Raw genomic sequence first — 17,947 nt, 5'->3', positions numbered from 1 at the left:
TGAGAGTGATGGCCACGGGGAGTTCTGGCAAAGGAGTGCCCACACCCACCAAAGATGGACACAATTGGCGCTCTTGTTGGGGCTCGGGGATGAGAGAGGGGGGACAAGTCTCAATGTCACATGTAACAGGGTCGCTTCCTCTCATTGGTCGACACTCCAGAGGTGAGTCAGTAAGTAGGGGGTCGTCCAAGTCCCCATACAGTTCCCCGAAATGCATTTCCCACACTTGTGGGGCTATGTTTGCAGTTGGAGGCAAGGCTACCCTACTCTCGCCAGAGTTCACAATAGCCCAGAACGCCTTGGGGTCTCTACATGAAAGGGTTAACCTTAGCTCCTCCCACCTTTGCTCCTCCCAGTCCTTCTTTCCCCTAGTAATAGCCTTCTTATAGTCTAGGCGGAGTTTCTTTATGTTAGCCCTGTCTTTGCCTTTTATTGCCAAAAGCAAACCCTTTTTTGCTTTTCTGCAGGGATCCTTATACCAGGGGTGTGTCCTGGGCTGCTGCTGTTTATTTCCCACAGGATTGAACAAGCCCCTCAGCTTGTCAACTAAATGAATATGAATCTTGATGGGGTCACTCAGGTTATCTTCACTTACATCCCCCATTGCGGAAAGGAACGGCAGAGCTATCTGGTATATTTCCGCAAATTTAGCAGGGGATTTCAGGAAGTAGGGCCATTTTACCCTCCTCCTGTTGTTAGAAAGGAGTACTGGGAGCGTTGGATTGTTTAAATTAGGGGGAGGATTTGTTAGACCAAAGCTTCCCGGTTTGAGGGTTAAAACAAGGGCGTTATGATCACTGTCTTGCCTAGGATGAATTTCAAACTTCAATAGATTATCCCAGTGTCTTATTTCCATTAATATATAATCAATATTGGAGTTTTGGCCTGGTCTGTTAAACGTTGGGAGGCCTGGACGATCAGGTTTCAGTCTCCCATTACAGGCCCTTAGAGACAGTGCAAGGGATAAAGATTTAATTTGAAGGACAAGAGGGGTCCAAGCTCTGACAGGAGAGATTTGTGGTTCACAAACATGCCAGAACTGGTCCTCATCGTCTAATTCTCCCGTATCAGGAGACTCAAGGGGTTCAAATTGACAGTTGAAGTCGCCTCCTACTATTAGAGGGGGTGGGGGGTCTATGGACAGTATGAAATGCTTTAATGCGTCAATGGAGCCAGATTCTTGACCATTATTAACTGGTCTGGAATAGACGTTTATTAAAGCAGCCGTTGAATTATCTTTTAGGGTTAAGAGAACACATTGGACATCGAGGGAATTAGTTGGAATCTGGATTGCCAGAGCGCCCAGATGCGTCCCCACCCATATTGAAAGACCGCCCGAAGGCCTCCCTCTACCACTTGAGGTTGCCAAAATGTCAAAAGTGGCATAGCCGATCCTCGGATTCTCCTCCGTGGCCCAAGTTTCTTGCATGAAGCAGATGTCGTGGCTACCTATAAAATTGCTCCACTCAAAGGTGGATAGCTTATTTTTTATCCCAGCCACGTTCCATGACAAGATTTTTATTTCTCCATCTGGTGCTCTGTTCCTATCTAGTAGGTCGCCGGCCTTAGGATTTGGGCAGACTTCTCGTGTTTGGGGGATAGTTACTATTGTGGTGTCCGCAAAGTTAGCTCCGGGGAGAAGATCCTCGGGGGGAACGACCGCATTGTTGTCCATAATTTGTCTTGCTGCCAGACCTGTACTCAAGGGGGGGGATGCTGGTACATGTTCTAAAATACCACTCTCACGTCTACCCCTATCTACAACTATTTGGGTGCCCATGATTTTATCAAGATGGGGAACAGGGCTCTGGATCACGACTGGTCAGTCAACCTCCTCCAGCATGCTGAATCTATTTTTTGGGGGGAATAGTGACAATAGGGGCATGTTCTGAGTTTCTTGGGATGGTCTAACATACAATTTGTTTTGCCCTCCCACCCAGCTAGCGCCTCTATTCTGCCCTATTCTCTGCTGGGGTGCTGGATAGAATTATGACAAATGCAGTGGGATGATTTGGGTATTAGACCTAGGGGGTATCCTACTGCAGATATAATCTACAGCAAGCGAGTGCCTGAAGTTGACAATGACACAATTTCCTACAATGGATTTGGGGGTAGGCCCAATCCAGTCTAATCTCCTTACACCCAATATTTCTTCAGAGATGTTAAAAGGGAGGGGGCTGTTTGAATTGAACCAATGCATACATTTATTTTTCAATTCCGGAAAGTCCTCATTCTTCCCTTGGGATAGGGGAGGAACACCAGCAAGCACAACGACGTAAGGAAGAGACTCGGGCGGCAAATCGATGCAAGGCAATGCGGTGTTAAACCCCTCACTGGGAGTGTTTCTGTTCACTTTTGCTTGATTATCTGAACATTTTTCCCCCACTTCAGTAGCCTCCCTCTGTACTTTAAAACTTTCAGAATCTATGTCCCTGGACAAAGGAATAGTTATATCAGGGGCAGTCTTGTCGACCAATTGGAAGGGTACAGGCAAAGTCGCAGAGCTAGTGGGGGCATTATCATAAATAGGAGCAGAACTAGAGTAGGGGTTTGCAAGAGAAGAAGTTGGTTTGGCTTTACCAAGGCCTGCATTATTAAAAGTGGAAACCAGTCTATCCAATCTAGTCAGCAGGGATTTAAAGTGTGAGCCAAGTAGTTGTTCGATATGAGCCTGAAGATCTAATATCATGTGGGTGGCCCAGAGAGGAGCCAGCGTAGGGGGCAAGGTAGGGGAGGTATCAATCAGTGTGGAAGAATTGGTTTGAGGCTTATCTTTACTTGGTGCTTTACTCTTCCCAGTCCTAGGTTTCTTGACTACAGTACGAGTCACAGAAACCTTGTTAGATGAAGAATGGTATGGGGAGTTAGGAACCTCAGGAACGTGCATATCACTAATAGTGGGCTGTGCACAAGGGAGCTCAACAAAGGAACAGATAAGGGAGGAATTAAGATCAGGGGGATTAATGGTAACAATTGAAACATCCTCCACTGATTGGGAAAAGGGAGGGATTACAGGAGTAATTGATAAACGCCGCTCTGTGCTTTCTATAGCTGAAGCCACGACTCCGATTGTTTGCTGAAGCATTTTGTCAATGGCTGTCAGACTTGGGAGAGGTTGCGTTGCTGCGGTCTGGTGTCTAGTTGTTGGACGAGAGGTAGACAAATTAGAGTTTTTACCATTTCTTTTCATGTTTACAGATAAAGAGTAGAAAACACGCAATCGCGCAATTGGTTACAACTCTTCCCTAGGATGTTAAGTAACACAGGGCTTTGTGGAGGGATGCAATTAGGCTTATAGTCCAAATGTCAATGGATTTAAACACATGAGGAGAACCAAGGTTTTGAAATACGTAATCGATTCCACTGTCGGACTTATAACACAGTACCTTGTGTGTTGCTGTATCCGGCTGCGGGGACGTCGGTGGGGTGGCCCTGCCCGGCCTCTAACGGTCCCTGGCTTCGCCCGGGCGCTGCCCGCGCGCGTTCCGCGCTGCGGGGGCGCCTGGCGGCCTTTAACCTGGCCCGGCGCTGCCGGGTGTCGTCACCGACGTGCGCTGGAGCAGAGGGTGCTGGGGATTGTAGGCAGGAAGGCCGTTCTCCTCAAGGCGATGTGGAACCTGGATGGCGTCAGGAATAAGGAGCTCGCTGCTGTGCCGTTCCCCTCACGGCTGGTAAGTACTGCTGCCAAGAGTAGAGCGTCCCGCGCTGCGGGGGCGCCTGGCGGCCTTTAACCTGGCTCGGCGGTGCTGGGTGTCGTCACCGACGTGCGCTGGAGCAGAGGGTGCTGGGGATTGTAGGCAGGAAGGCCGTTCTCCTCAAGGCGATGTGGAACCTGGATGGCATCAGGAATAAGGAGCTCGCTGCTGTGCCGTTCCCCTCACGGCTGGTAAGTACTGCTGCCAAGAGTAGAGCGTCCCGCGCTGCGGGGGCGCCTGGCGGCCTTTAACCTGGCTCGGCGGTGCCAGGTGTCGTCACCGACGTGCGCTGGAGCAGAGGGTGCTGGGGATTGTAGGCAGGAAGGCCGTTCCCCTCACGGCGATGTGGAACCTGGATGGCGTCAGGAATAAGGAGCCCGCTGCTGTGCCGTTCCCCTCACGGCTGGTAAGTACTGCTGCCAAGAGTACAGCGTCCCGCGCTGCGGGGGCGCCTGGTGGCCTTTAACCTGGCCCGGCGCTGCCGGGTGTCGTCACCGACGTGCGCTGGAGCAGAGGGTGCTGGGGATTGTAGGCAGGAAGGCCGTTCCCCTCACGGCGATGTGGAACCTGGATGGCGTCAGGAATAAGGAGCCCGCTGCTGTGCCGTTCCCCTCACGGCTGGTAAGTACTGCTGCCAAGAGTAGAGCTATATCACAAAGGCCGGTAGGTATTGACATTGGTGAAATGCAATATTGCTTTGATGTGGCTTTAAATATTATTGATGTAAGTGCTGCAAAAGGGTTAAAAAAAAGAAATGGTTAAAAATGTTAGAATCGAAATTTGCACTCAAGAGATAAATGTATAAATAGAAAGCAAAATCAAGATCATATTTGGCACATGTACCTAGGTTTGTGCTGAAAGTCAACACCAAATCTGGAGTGGATCACGTTCATATATTCAGTTTTATTGGCACTGTCTTAAGATAATGATAAAATAATGTAAAGACTAATAGCCAGACTTAAAATTGTGAGGGATGGGAACATCCTCTGATTTGTTGCGGTGGTGGTATACCTTGCTCAACAATCCATGACAAAATTATGATCACCATACTTTGCTTGTGATGAGGGAATTTCCGCAAAGGGATTCTATGGAAAGTCAGGTCTTAAATGCCAAGAAAAAAGGCGTTCTAGTACTTAAATATTGTTGACTGACTATTGTCTGACATAACTATTATGTCCTAAACTTCATTTACCAAAATATCCCCCCACTGGAGTTAATAATAGAAAATCTACACCTAATGGGATGATATATTTGTATACAATGTTGAGGATACGATATTACAATATTTCTGTGGATGATATTCTGACGTATAAGTAATATGGCACTTAGATTGGTAGTTCTGGAGAAGCAACCATTAGGTGATAGCACATAGTGCAACAAAAATTAACAGATAATCAGGCATATAGGTTTGAAACTGCATTCCTCTTACTATATTTGCATTGAAATTGTGATGAACCCTCAAATATGATGCAATTATTTGTATGTCCGTTCATTCAATTTGTCACCAATTCGTGTCTAGCCGATTGAATTATGTGTAGTAAATACTGTTAGAGCACATATTGAAATTATGACTAGTGTGAGAATACTCACACCACAACATATATGTTCTCCAGTAACTTTCGGGAAATCAAATTTGTTGAAATTAACTGGTGGAAACGTGCATTGGAATTAATCGGACATGCAGTTTATGGTGCAGAAAGCACCAACATTTGCATAGTATGCCCCTTTTTAAGGGCAGTAGCCATAACTAGGTGCTATTTATCGTACTGACAAATTCCATTCCCTGCAGCGTCGGAATATATCGGTTGAGATAAATATCACACATTTTTCTGGCCCGACCGTAATTGGCTACTTTGTGGTGGAAGTTTCGGGAAGGTGCACTGTTTGTTTCAAAATAATTATTTAAAGCTTGAGGAACAAGCAGTGAATCACCTCTAAATGTGCATCATAACCTTGAGGATGTATTCGATTTGGGGTACCGGTTTTGACTCTTTACAAACCCAGTGTGTTGTAAAAAGTCTGTGTTAATTCTGGTAACTAAATCCACGGTAGATTAACTGGTCTTGTCTTTTAGTCTATACCTTATTAAATTTTAATGCTTTTTTAGGTCTGCCTTGTATCACTTAAAGATGAGCTGTGGTAGCTGTGGTGAGTAATATTCCGTTACAAAGGGAAAGGGGGATTTTGAAAATGTAGCATGATACATTTTGTGATTAGTACTCGCCTCCTAATCTACTTTGGATTTTGACAAATAAAGTTTGTGTTACCCATATCCACTCTAATCCAAAATTCTAATCCAAATACTGTTGTGACCGCCTTGGATCTGCAAGACATTGCGGTTGGACATCATGGGCCACATGTACGACTCTTGATAGCGGTCGCAAATGGGAAATCACCCCGTTTGCGACCTCTAAAAAGGTTTGTGGTATGTACAAACCCTATCTTGTGAGTCAGTAACCTATTACCGACTTGCAAAATAGGGTCTGCAAATCGCTATTAGGAAAGGGAGTGCCAAGGGTGTCCCTTCCTAATAGCGAGTCGCACTGGTATGTACTACGATTGTTTTGCGACCGCAAATGCAGTCGCAAAACAATCGCAGTTACCACCTACTTCAAGTAGGTGGTAAGCAAGTCGAAAACGGGATGGGTGTCCCCAGGGGACTCTTTACCCTTTGTGAATCATACAAAAATATATTTTAAGAGAAGGCAGTAGTCCCATGGACCACTGCTTGCGCTTAAAAAATGAAAAGAGAAATATTATTTTTTTCTTTTAAATACATCTTGTTTTCCTTTAAGGAGAACAGGCTGCATTTGAAAAAATAATAGTTGCTATATTTAAAAAGCAAACACAGACATGGCGGTCTGCTGTCCCCAGAAGGCCACCATCTCTGTGATATGTGAGGTTCCTATTGGGTTGCAAATTGCGACCTACCGTATTAATATTAATGAGATAAGTCTTTAGCAACCACATTAGGAATCACAAACAGTGTCTGAGACACTGTTGTACATTCCATTTTGCGAGTCACAAATTGCGAGTCGCGAAACATCGCAAATTGCGACTCGCAAACTGGAATGGTCGTCTATCTGGCCCGACAACTATTTCATTCACCATATGGACACCAAGAAAGATAGTGCACTCGTTTTTTGCAACAGCATTTTCAGTGTTATCAACTATATGGTCATCCTTTCAGCAGTAAATTTGAAGTTAGGTGGTCAACATTTGTTTCAGGAAGTTGTTTGCATGGATGCCCACTTACCTTTTCATCTGCATGACAGCTTCCAAAAGGGACTGAGAGAACAATTTGTTATGACAGCTGCATCAGAGAGGCTCAAGGACTCTGCAAGGTTAGCTGGCCTTCAACATGTGTGTGTTCCTGTAAACTCTTCGCTCATCCCCAGGCCCCTCCCAATTGCAGTCTCCTTTTGCTTCCAGGAAGTGGTATCTCAAGCTTGTCTGGACCACTAACCTCAATTAGCGTGTCACAGTGTCCATAGCGTGACGATATTACAGAATTCAGCTATAGGCTTTTTAACGACTACTGGTCAGAGACAATAACAAGAGGTTTTTGAAGACCTCTCAGTGGCAGAGCCTGGGCTCCAACTCATAATTGTAACTGATAAGACCGTGGCATCAACAGTTCAGCTGGCTCAAATCAAAAGTTAGAGTACCTGTTTTTATGCGTTTGCACTGTTTAAAGCACAGACATTTCTAGTGCCCGTGTATCAGTTGTAGGAAAGTGCCCTTTATGTATAGTAAAACCCACATTTCTTTCTCCAGTGCTGATGGTTTTGACTTCAAAAGTGCACTGGAACCTGCTAACCAGGCCCCAGTGCCAGTGCTCTCTCCCTAAAACATGATACATGTGAATAGGTAACCCCAATTGGCAAGGACTTTAACCCCCTTGTAAGTCCCTGGTAAGTGGTACCAGTGAAAGCACTGATCTGACGGCCTGAGTGACCCAAGTAAACAGAGGATAGCAGGCCTGCTATTGCAGACTGCAAGAACAGTGCAAACTGCTCAAACTCGACTTTGCCCTCACCAGAGTGGTAAGGTCACAGCCCTATTTTTAATATACGCCAGTCACCCCTAAAGTAGGCCTTCTGGGCCCAGGAGGGAGGGTGCATTATATTAAAGATGTGCACATATAAGTGCATATCTCCTCAAACTCAACCAATTCTTAAAGTCTACATGACATGCACCCAGGTGGCTACCTTAGAGGTCACCCACCTGGCTGCCCCAGCCCTTCCTGCACCCTGACTGACAGCTTGCAGCCAAGACAGGAATCTGACCCCTTGCCAAGAGATATGAACTCTCTCAGGAAGTAGGCAAAGGCCTGCCTGGGCGGGATGTATCACCTCCCTTTCTGGCAGGATGGCTAGTGAAGGCGGAAAGTTTCAAAGCTCTCACCGCCTCTGATGTGCAATCGGGCTTCCTCCCACAGGAGGAAAAAGCCAACCCCCTGCACCAGACACATTTGCAAACCAGGCAGGCAGGAACATTCGATAGTCAGAAGGTGTACACCCCCAGGATGCTAACCACATGCTTAAGGTGGGCTACCTGGTCTGTATAGCCGAAGAAGGGTTCTGCCATTTTAAAAAGTGTCAGAATAGAGGCTTCTGGGTAGAAAAGGTTTCACCTTCCACTGGAAGTGGTCATCTCAGAGGTGAATTAGCAGCTGGGGCTAGTAGCCCATTGGCTACTAGCATCCACACCTCTAACACTCCTAAATGTCGGATTTAAGGTGCTCCCCTGGCACCAGAACCTTAGATTTGGTCAATTTGCAGCCAAGGGCAAAGATGAGACCCGGGTATGTGACTTCAGGACCTGCACAAAGTAAAGGCGTAATAACCTGTGCCTGTTCCAATCACCCTGCAACTGCTTGACTGTGACTCATCCCAGACCAGAGACCTGTTCCAAAGGAAAGAGGTACCAGTCTGCAAGCTAAAGATAACTCCAGAACTCCCTTGGACTAGAGTTACTAGTCCCTTGCAGGTAAAGCACGCTCCCATAACCAAAGAATCACTGTCCATCAGGCCCCCCTAGGGATCGCCCAAAAGTAAATGGTCTAGTCCATTGTGGAAAACATAGTCCTGACCTCCAGCAAGTTTCAGGTGGCTACTGTTTTCCTGCAGACTCCAGAATGTCGAAGTACCCAAGTCTGAGATTGCCACTCCCAAGGCTTGTTGGTGTTTAGTCTGGCTACCATTACCTTTGTTCGACACTGTGCTTCGAGGGTACCCCTCAGCATATTCAACCCGATTCCTCAGTGGCCCCATTGTCGAGATTTTGCACCAGTTTTCTCAAGAGCACAGTTGAAGCAGTGAAACCAGCAAACCTGCGACTCCTGCTTCAGCTTCAGGGACAGCCAGAACAACTCTGCACACGGGTCCTATGAGTTATGTAAAGTTCGACTAACTGTCGAACCCTGGTCCTGGGACTCGCCTCACCTTACCACCCAGCGATTTCCACTGATATCAACCTGCAAGTGATTGATTGTCACTAGTGTGATTTCCCATTGACAGCAATGTTATCGTTTTGCAAGAGTAAAATGCACTGATTTATTTTTCCTTTAAAAATCCATTATTCCGGTTATACCCATCCACTAGTCTTCATTTTGGTGTCAATATTTCTATACAAATCTGCTTTATTTTTAGAAATTGGTGTCTGATTTCTTTCGAGTCGTGTCAATTACTTATCATCCGTGTGGGTACTCTGAAATGCTTAACACATGTTCCTCTATTAAAGCCTGGCTGCTTTGGACCACACTACCAGGACTGACCTCAGGATTTACTAGGGTGAATCCAAAGGGCCTATTTGGGGTATTGTGAGAGTATTGCATGGTGAGGCTATACCAGCATCGCCACATAACACTCTACCTTCCTACATCAGTCATCCCAGCTCAGAATCACAAAGAAAAAAACTTTTCCGAGATGTGCCGATCTGAAAATCGTGCTCTAACTTGGAGAAATATTCAGTAAAATGATTGTACTTAAGGCAGTGCAAGCACTTAATAAAGGCACTCGGCTGTACACTGATCCAGGGCTGCTGCTCAAGGTATGGCCCATTGGCTTGTGACCACAAGTTTCGTTCTTGTTCACCCAGACTTTCTAACGCTGACCTGTTGGAAAAGAATGAAGTTGTGCGATACGAAAAATGTTGTGCCTCTTGTACAAGAAGTTGACAATTTGGCAGTTTTGCTCAGCTCTGTCAGAGGGTAAAATTTTCTCCCAAAAGTATTCTTTACAGGAGCCTTTTCTACCCAACATGTTTTTTTGCCAGAAATCAGTCTCAAACATTGTTTTTTTCTGTATTTTCTTCCACACAATCTACTTTTTTTTAGTTTTCATATCCCTTTTTAGAACTTCTCTACATGTGCTTTACTGACAGACATTACAACACAACTTCTCACTCGAGCAAATCACTATCTTTCAATACATTTTTAAGCTTTTGTGTTGAGGTGTGTAGAAACGTGCTCCTGTTTCAGACAGTAAAGCAAATCATTACAGGCCGCACACTATCGTGTTTTTAGTTACCAGAGTCAGTGCAAGGAATGTCAGGTTTTATTCATTTGAAATGACCTTGTATAAAACTGCTAATGGCCCCATGTTCACTTACTAACTTTTTTGCCGTTCTGCTCAAAACTCAATTCCGTTTCATGAGCTTTACAGCGTTTGTGCATCTATACACATATAAATAGAATGGGATAAGAAGAAAGCAAAAAGAAATACTCGACAAGGGCCTTCTTGAACAGCATTAGTAGAACAATATCCATATTTTCTTTTCCTCATCATAACACCCTAACAAGCTCATGGAAGAATGCAAAAGACCTCTTTATGTCTGAAAAAATATGCAGGTGTTGATAGTCTATCTTTTTCCTTAAAGATTATTCTTGCTAAAAAGAAAGAGACTATAGGGCCAGATGTACGACCGGGGCATTTAGCGACTTGCAAATTGCGCTCAATTGTGAGTCGCAATTTGCGAGTCGCTAAATGCCATGTACAACAGTGTCAGAGACACTGTTTGCGATTCCCACTGGGGTCGCAAATTGCATGCCTCATCAATATTCATTTGGCACTCGCAATTTGCAACCCCATTAGGAATGGCTGGCCCTCCCAGGTATGGTGGCTTGCTGGGCTCAGCAGATCTCCATGTCTGGGACTGGTTTTCAATAAAGCAGTTTTTTTAAAAAATGCTGCCCGTTTTCCTTAAAGTAAAATGGGATGCATTTTAAAAAAATTAAAGGTTTTCATTTAATTTTTTAAGGGCAGGTAGTAGTCCATGGGACCCCCCCTTGAAGAGGGCGGTAAATTGTGAGTGTTTTGCAACCGCAATTGCGGTCGCAAAACATTCTTACATAGGGTAGCAAGTTGCAATTAGGAAGGGATGCCCTTGGAACGACCCTTGCTAATTGCGAGTCGCAAATCCTATTTATCGAGTCGCAAATAAATTGAGACTCGCTCAATAGGGTTAGTACATGGCCCTATTCGGTTTTGCATGCGCAAACGGGTCGCTAACCTGTTTGCGCATGCAAAAATGGGTCGTACATCTGGCCAATAGTCCGTTAAGAACTGGATTGCAAAAAATGGGTCACGTTTGCCATGTTTATTCTACTATGCAGTGCATCATGATGTATGTAAAGGATGATCTCTCGTGCGCCTGTGAAGTGGCATGTTGATTCCTGTGATACGTCCCATAGTTTTGCCCAGAAAGCACCTCTTTTCCTTAGCAAAAATGTTTGCATGAGTAGTGTAGAAAACTGAATGATGTTGATGATCAATGGAAATGTTTTGTTACACTGTACACTATGGTAGACTTTTTCCTTTTTCCACCTTGTGATAACCTTTATATTGTTTGTAATCAGAGGTTCAATAAATATATTATTAAAATGTGTACAAAATCATTATGTGTAAATAATTACTCGTTCATCGGGATAATCAAATCACCCAGAGGCACTGCATGCAACTGTTGCCTGCTCATAGTTTGTGTGGGTGTTCTTTATTTTATCTCTTTTTGTGTTTTTATGTTTGCAGTCAAGGACTCATTGCTTTATTCTGGGTGTCATTGCAGAGCTGATCTCCCTGGATACAGAAGCAGTTTGTTCCCCAAGAATGAGCCCTGACAGAAGACGCATTGTGTACCTGGAAGGGAAAGGCTCTGGACCTCACTGGCAATGTGTGAAGCTTCGTTTGGTAGGTAAAAGTCTGCTTGCAATAAAGGAGATGAGCAACCAGATGATCACATCTGTAGATCCTGCCCCAGATACCACACACAAATATATTTATTGGATATGTAATTTCTATAAAGCCTGAGAAAATCTAAACATAATAGCTTTACAAATTTAGTGATAGTACATATGTGAAGAGGCAACAATGCATAGTACTGATCTGAAGATTAATGTATTCAAAAATTGCCACATTTTTTTTTTATCCTACAATGCAGCCTTAATTCATCAGGAGATGGCTTCAGAATATGTAGGTTTCTTGGTTCTATCCAAAAATGTAAGTACTCTTTTCCCAGGCACCTTAGTAACACATTCCAGGCCCATCAAATATTGGCAAATGGTCATGCTCCTAATGACGTCTTAGATTCCACAAAAACACTCATTTGACACCTTTTAAATACAAATACCCAGTATTCTTCAAATTAAGGGGCCTATTACGATGGAGGTTGAAATAGCCTCCATCATAATCGCTTCCTAAGTGTTATTGTATTCTACAGAGACATCTAGGTATCAAGTATCCAAGATGATGTGACTTCTCTTGCAGATAACCTTCTACGGGAGACATCCGTTACATCGCGGTCTTCACACCGCAATACGTTTACAACGCAGGCATTACAACGCAAGTCGTTACAACGACTTGCGCTGGATGGCGCTATACACTAAGGTATAGTGTGATTTACTATTCCAACGCCTTACCTACTGTTACGTACGCTGGAGATGTAATAGTAAATCATACTATTCCTAAGTCCAGCGACCTCCAGCGCAAGTTGTTGTAACGACTTGCGTTATAATTCCTGGGTTGTAAACGTATCGCGGTGTGAGGACCGCAATGTAACGTCATATATTCCCTTCTACACATGCTCACGCTAATCCTCTTAGTTCCCATTGGATCAAATCCTACTCTTCTCCTGGAAAAATGCTGGGTCAACAGCAAAGTGACATCACAAAATAACTTTTAACTGGGAAAGGCAGCATAGGATCCTCCTCCAAATCAAGGATGGTAGATGGCATAGATAAGGTCACACTGTGGACTCCTTAGTCTGGAGACACCTCAATATTACCCACAACCATTCTTCCTGTTGCATGTTAGAACACCGCATCAGAATGTTCGACAGACCAGAAACCTCTATAACACAGCACCTGAAAAACAATCTCAATCTTAGGTTAAGAGGAAAAGGTAAGAGGAACCAAAAAGTCAGTGGCCGCCAGCCTTAACAACATAAATTCCTAAACGTAGGAAAATGTGTTGTGCGGTGCTATGCAGTTTTTATAAAACCATGTGCTTATTTCGAAGACATCATAGAACCTGGTATTACATTTAAGATTAAACAACACAGCACCCTCTGGTTTGCACTGACATGAAAAAGACAAAATCATTTACTGGTTTCATATTATCATTTTATCACAAAACCATAACCGATGAAAAAACACTTAACTGAGACCAGATTCATTTGAATGTTAAAAATTTGTTTCAAGTAGCTTCTGGGATAAATTAATGATCTGGTCAAGATGCCTAATGCTTTAGAAGATATCTTTTCATTACCTACAAGGTGTACAAATGTCTGATTATTTCTGAAAAAATGTACAAATGTTACATGAAATCATGCAGACCGTTGATAAACCCTTTGAAGACTCAGGTGTGCCCCTCCTCTGTTGAAGAATTTATGTACCTCGCCTCTCAAATTCATGCAGTGCAGTGAGCTGCATGGAAATCTGCCATATACTTAACAAGCATTGGCAAAGACAATATGTCTGGATTTTTGATAGAGGTAATATTTAGTATTAGTTGGGTAACATTGTGTGCGTTTCCCCAGCTGTCCAAGAAAGAAAATCCTATAACTAAGCAGCACCTTGGATAAAACTAATATGGATGCTTTGCTTGGAGTAGGGTATCTTTCCTGAACAGACTTCCCCAGCAGACTTATGCTATACCCTCAAAGAAGGGTATTAATAATAATAATAATAATAATAATACTTTATTCGGTATAAAAAATACCATAAAAGTGCAGATCAAATACATCATAATATAAAAACAAAACAATCAACAGCTTAAAATGATACATGTTCGATCCTTCCATGAGTGGAAACCCCTTATCACATGAAATTCATATTAAAGACCAATGAGAGGCTAACAACGCGGGCCACAAAAGTACACATAAAAAACATCAAAATTAAGAGAGGAACATAATAGTTTGACAGCTTAGAACTAATACATATTCGCTCCCATCACAATTAAAAGAACCTTCCCCTCTTCACATTCATTCTTTTTTTTTGTGTTTTTTGGGGCCTTTTAAAAACTGGTATTACGAGCCACATTTGTTCATCTGGTACCTCTTGTATTTCTGAGTCTGATGTCTGCCCTTAAAAAGTTTACCGTGCAGAATAGGGTTAATGTGTCTGTAGACAATTTTAAAAATAACAGGGCCACCTTTGCATGTTTAAATCTAGAAGTCTTTAAAATGCTTTTTAAAAACAAACTCCTAGGTAGTGAATAAAAAAGACATAATAAAACAAAGTGAAGGGTATCCTGAGGAGACCGATGGTCGCAGCCACACGGACCCTTCAACTCTTTGGACGGGGTGTATCCTGCCGGATCAGCTAGTGTGTGGTGCAATAGATTGAGCCTAAACCGTGTCATTATAAATCTATCATGGGCATTATGGAAATAAGATACATAGAGCTCAATACCCAAACATGATTTAGTCAGGAGGTGTTCTCTAACTGACTGTTTAACCAGTTCTCTATCTTCCCTGAGTGATATAACATGCTTCTGGAACCGGGCCTGCACCAAAGTCTTGTCATGCACTGACATTTTTGTGGGGTTATTAAAAAGATCTGCACATCCTATGGCTTCTAAAGTCTCCTCTACATACTTAAGCCATGGGATGTTCAGCCCCCGGTCATGGGCAAGGCAGTCTGTTATAATCTGCTTACTAAATGAGGCCAATGTATTTGCCCATATTTTGGCCCAGCAGGTTAGGAGTTTGGCTTCCAGCCTATCTCTGACATAACTGACACCCAGTTCTTCGTGAATGATGTGGGACGGTGTGCTCTGAGGCACTTTCAGTAGGCGCCGGAGGTACTTGTTTTCCTCGGTCTGCATATGCTGAGATGTAATAGTAAATCATACTATTCCTAAGTCCAGCGACCTCCAGCGCAAGTTGTTGTAACGACTTGCGTTATAATTCCTGGGTTGTAAACGTATCGCGGTGTGAGGACCGCAATGTAACGTCATATATTCCCTTCTACACATGCTCACGCTAATCCTCTTAGTTCCCATTGGATCAAATCCTACTCTTCTCCTGGAAAAATGCTGGGTCAACAGCAAAGTGACATCACAAAATAACTTTTAACTGGGAAAGGCAGCATAGGATCCTCCTCCAAATCAAGGATGGTAGATGGCATAGATAAGGTCACACTGTGGACTCCTTAGTCTGGAGACACCTCAATATTACCCACAACCATTCTTCCTGTTGCATGTTAGAACACCGCATCAGAATGTTCGACAGACCAGAAACCTCTATAACACAGCACCTGAAAAACAATCTCAATCTTAGGTTAAGAGGAAAAGGTAAGAGGAACCAAAAAGTCAGTGGCCGCCAGCCTTAACAACATAAATTCCTAAACGTAGGAAAATGTGTTGTGCGGTGCTATGCAGTTTTTATAAAACCATGTGCTTATTTCGAAGACATCATAGAACCTGGTATTACATTTAAGATTAAACAACACAGCACCCTCTGGTTTGCACTGACATGAAAAAGACAAAATCATTTACTGGTTTCATATTATCATTTTATCACAAAACCATAACCGATGAAAAAACACTTAACTGAGACCAGATTCATTTGAATGTTAAAAATTTGTTTCAAGTAGCTTCTGGGATAAATTAATGATCTGGTCAAGATGCCTAATGCTTTAGAAGATATCTTTTCATTACCTACAAGGTGTACAAATGTCTGATTATTTCTGAAAAAATGTACAAATGTTACATGAAATCATGCAGACCGTTGATAAACCCTTTGAAGACTCAGGTGTGCCCCTCCTCTGTTGAAGAATTTATGTACCTCGCCTCTCAAATTCATGCAGTGCAGTGAGCTGCATGGAAATCTGCCATATACTTAACAAGCATTGGCAAAGACAATATGTCTGGATTTTTGATAGAGGTAATATTTAGTATTAGTTGGGTAACATTGTGTGCGTTTCCCCAGCTGTCCAAGAAAGAAAATCCTATAACTAAGCAGCACCTTGGATAAAACTAATATGGATGCTTTGCTTGGAGTAGGGTATCTTTCCTGAACAGACTTCCCCAGCAGACTTATGCTATACCCTCAAAGAAGGGTATTAATAATAATAATAATAATAATAATACTTTATTCGGTATAAAAAATACCATAAAAGTGCAGATCAAATACATCATAATATAAAAACAAAACAATCAACAGCTTAAAATGATACATGTTCGATCCTTCCATGAGTGGAAACCCCTTATCACATGAAATTCATATTAAAGACCAATGAGAGGCTAACAACGCGGGCCACAAAAGTACACATAAAAAACATCAAAATTAAGAGAGGAACATAATAGTTTGACAGCTTAGAACTAATACATATTCGCTCCCATCACAATTAAAAGAACCTTCCCCTCTTCACATTCATTCTTTTTTTTTGTGTTTTTTGGGGCCTTTTAAAAACTGGTATTACGAGCCACATTTGTTCATCTGGTACCTCTTGTATTTCTGAGTCTGATGTCTGCCCTTAAAAAGTTTACCGTGCAGAATAGGGTTAATGTGTCTGTAGACAATTTTAAAAATAACAGGGCCACCTTTGCATGTTTAAATCTAGAAGTCTTTAAAATGCTTTTTAAAAACAAACTCCTAGGTAGTGAATAAAAAAGACATAATAAAACAAAGTGAAGGGTATCCTGAGGAGACCGATGGTCGCAGCCACACGGACCCTTCAACTCTTTGGACGGGGTGTATCCTGCCGGATCAGCTAGTGTGTGGTGCAATAGATTGAGCCTAAACCGTGTCATTATAAATCTATCATGGGCATTATGGAAATAAGATACATAGAGCTCAATACCCAAACATGATTTAGTCAGGAGGTGTTCTCTAACTGACTGTTTAACCAGTTCTCTATCTTCCCTGAGTGATATAACATGCTTCTGGAACCGGGCCTGCACCAAAGTCTTGTCATGCACTGACATTTTTGTGGGGTTATTAAAAAGATCTGCACATCCTATGGCTTCTAAAGTCTCCTCTACATACTTAAGCCATGGGATGTTCAGCCCCCGGTCATGGGCAAGGCAGTCTGTTATAATCTGCTTACTAAATGAGGCCAATGTATTTGCCCATATTTTGGCCCAGCAGGTTAGGAGTTTGGCTTCCAGCCTATCTCTGACATAACTGACACCCAGTTCTTCGTGAATGATGTGGGACGGTGTGCTCTGAGGCACTTTCAGTAGGCGCCGGAGGTACTTGTTTTCCTCGGTCTGCATATGCTGAGATGTAATAGTAAATCATACTATTCCTAAGTCCAGCGACCTCCAGCGCAAGTTGTTGTAACGACTTGCGTTATAATTCCTGGGTTGTAAACGTATCGCGGTGTGAGGACCGCAATGTAACGTCATATATTCCCTTCTACACATGCTCACGCTAATCCTCTTAGTTCCCATTGGATCAAATCCTACTCTTCTCCTGGAAAAATGCTGGGTCAACAGCAAAGTGACATCACAAAATAACTTTTAACTGGGAAAGGCAGCATAGGATCCTCCTCCAAATCAAGGATGGTAGATGGCATAGATAAGGTCACACTGTGGACTCCTTAGTCTGGAGACACCTCAATATTACCCACAACCATTCTTCCTGTTGCATGTTAGAACACCGCATCAGAATGTTCGACAGACCAGAAACCTCTATAACACAGCACCTGAAAAACAATCTCAATCTTAGGTTAAGAGGAAAAGGTAAGAGGAACCAAAAAGTCAGTGGCCGCCAGCCTTAACAACATAAATTCCTAAACGTAGGAAAAT

General features: G+C 43.2%; 1 protein-coding gene across 3 annotated transcripts in view; it reads left to right on the top strand.

Annotated features, from left to right (window-relative positions):
- LOC146797845 (acylamino-acid-releasing enzyme-like) overlaps positions 1-17,947 on the top strand; it is a 342,949-nt gene that overhangs the window by 159,974 nt on the left and 165,028 nt on the right. For all 3 annotated transcript variants that reach the window (XM_085625041.1, XM_085625040.1, XM_085625042.1), the window contains exons 9-10: positions 5,803-5,843; positions 11,763-11,884. In XM_085625041.1, the coding sequence (XP_085481167.1) occupies positions 5,803-5,843; positions 11,763-11,884 (163 nt within the window). The remainder of the gene's footprint in view (positions 1-5,802; positions 5,844-11,762; positions 11,885-17,947) is intronic.

Source organism: Triturus cristatus, chromosome 9 (assembly GCF_964204655.1).
Source record: "Triturus cristatus chromosome 9, aTriCri1.1, whole genome shotgun sequence".
Classification (NCBI taxonomy): Eukaryota; Metazoa; Chordata; class Amphibia; order Caudata; family Salamandridae; genus Triturus; species Triturus cristatus.
The sequence above is the reverse complement of the archived record's forward strand: the minus strand, read 5'-3'. Positions and strand labels throughout refer to the sequence as shown.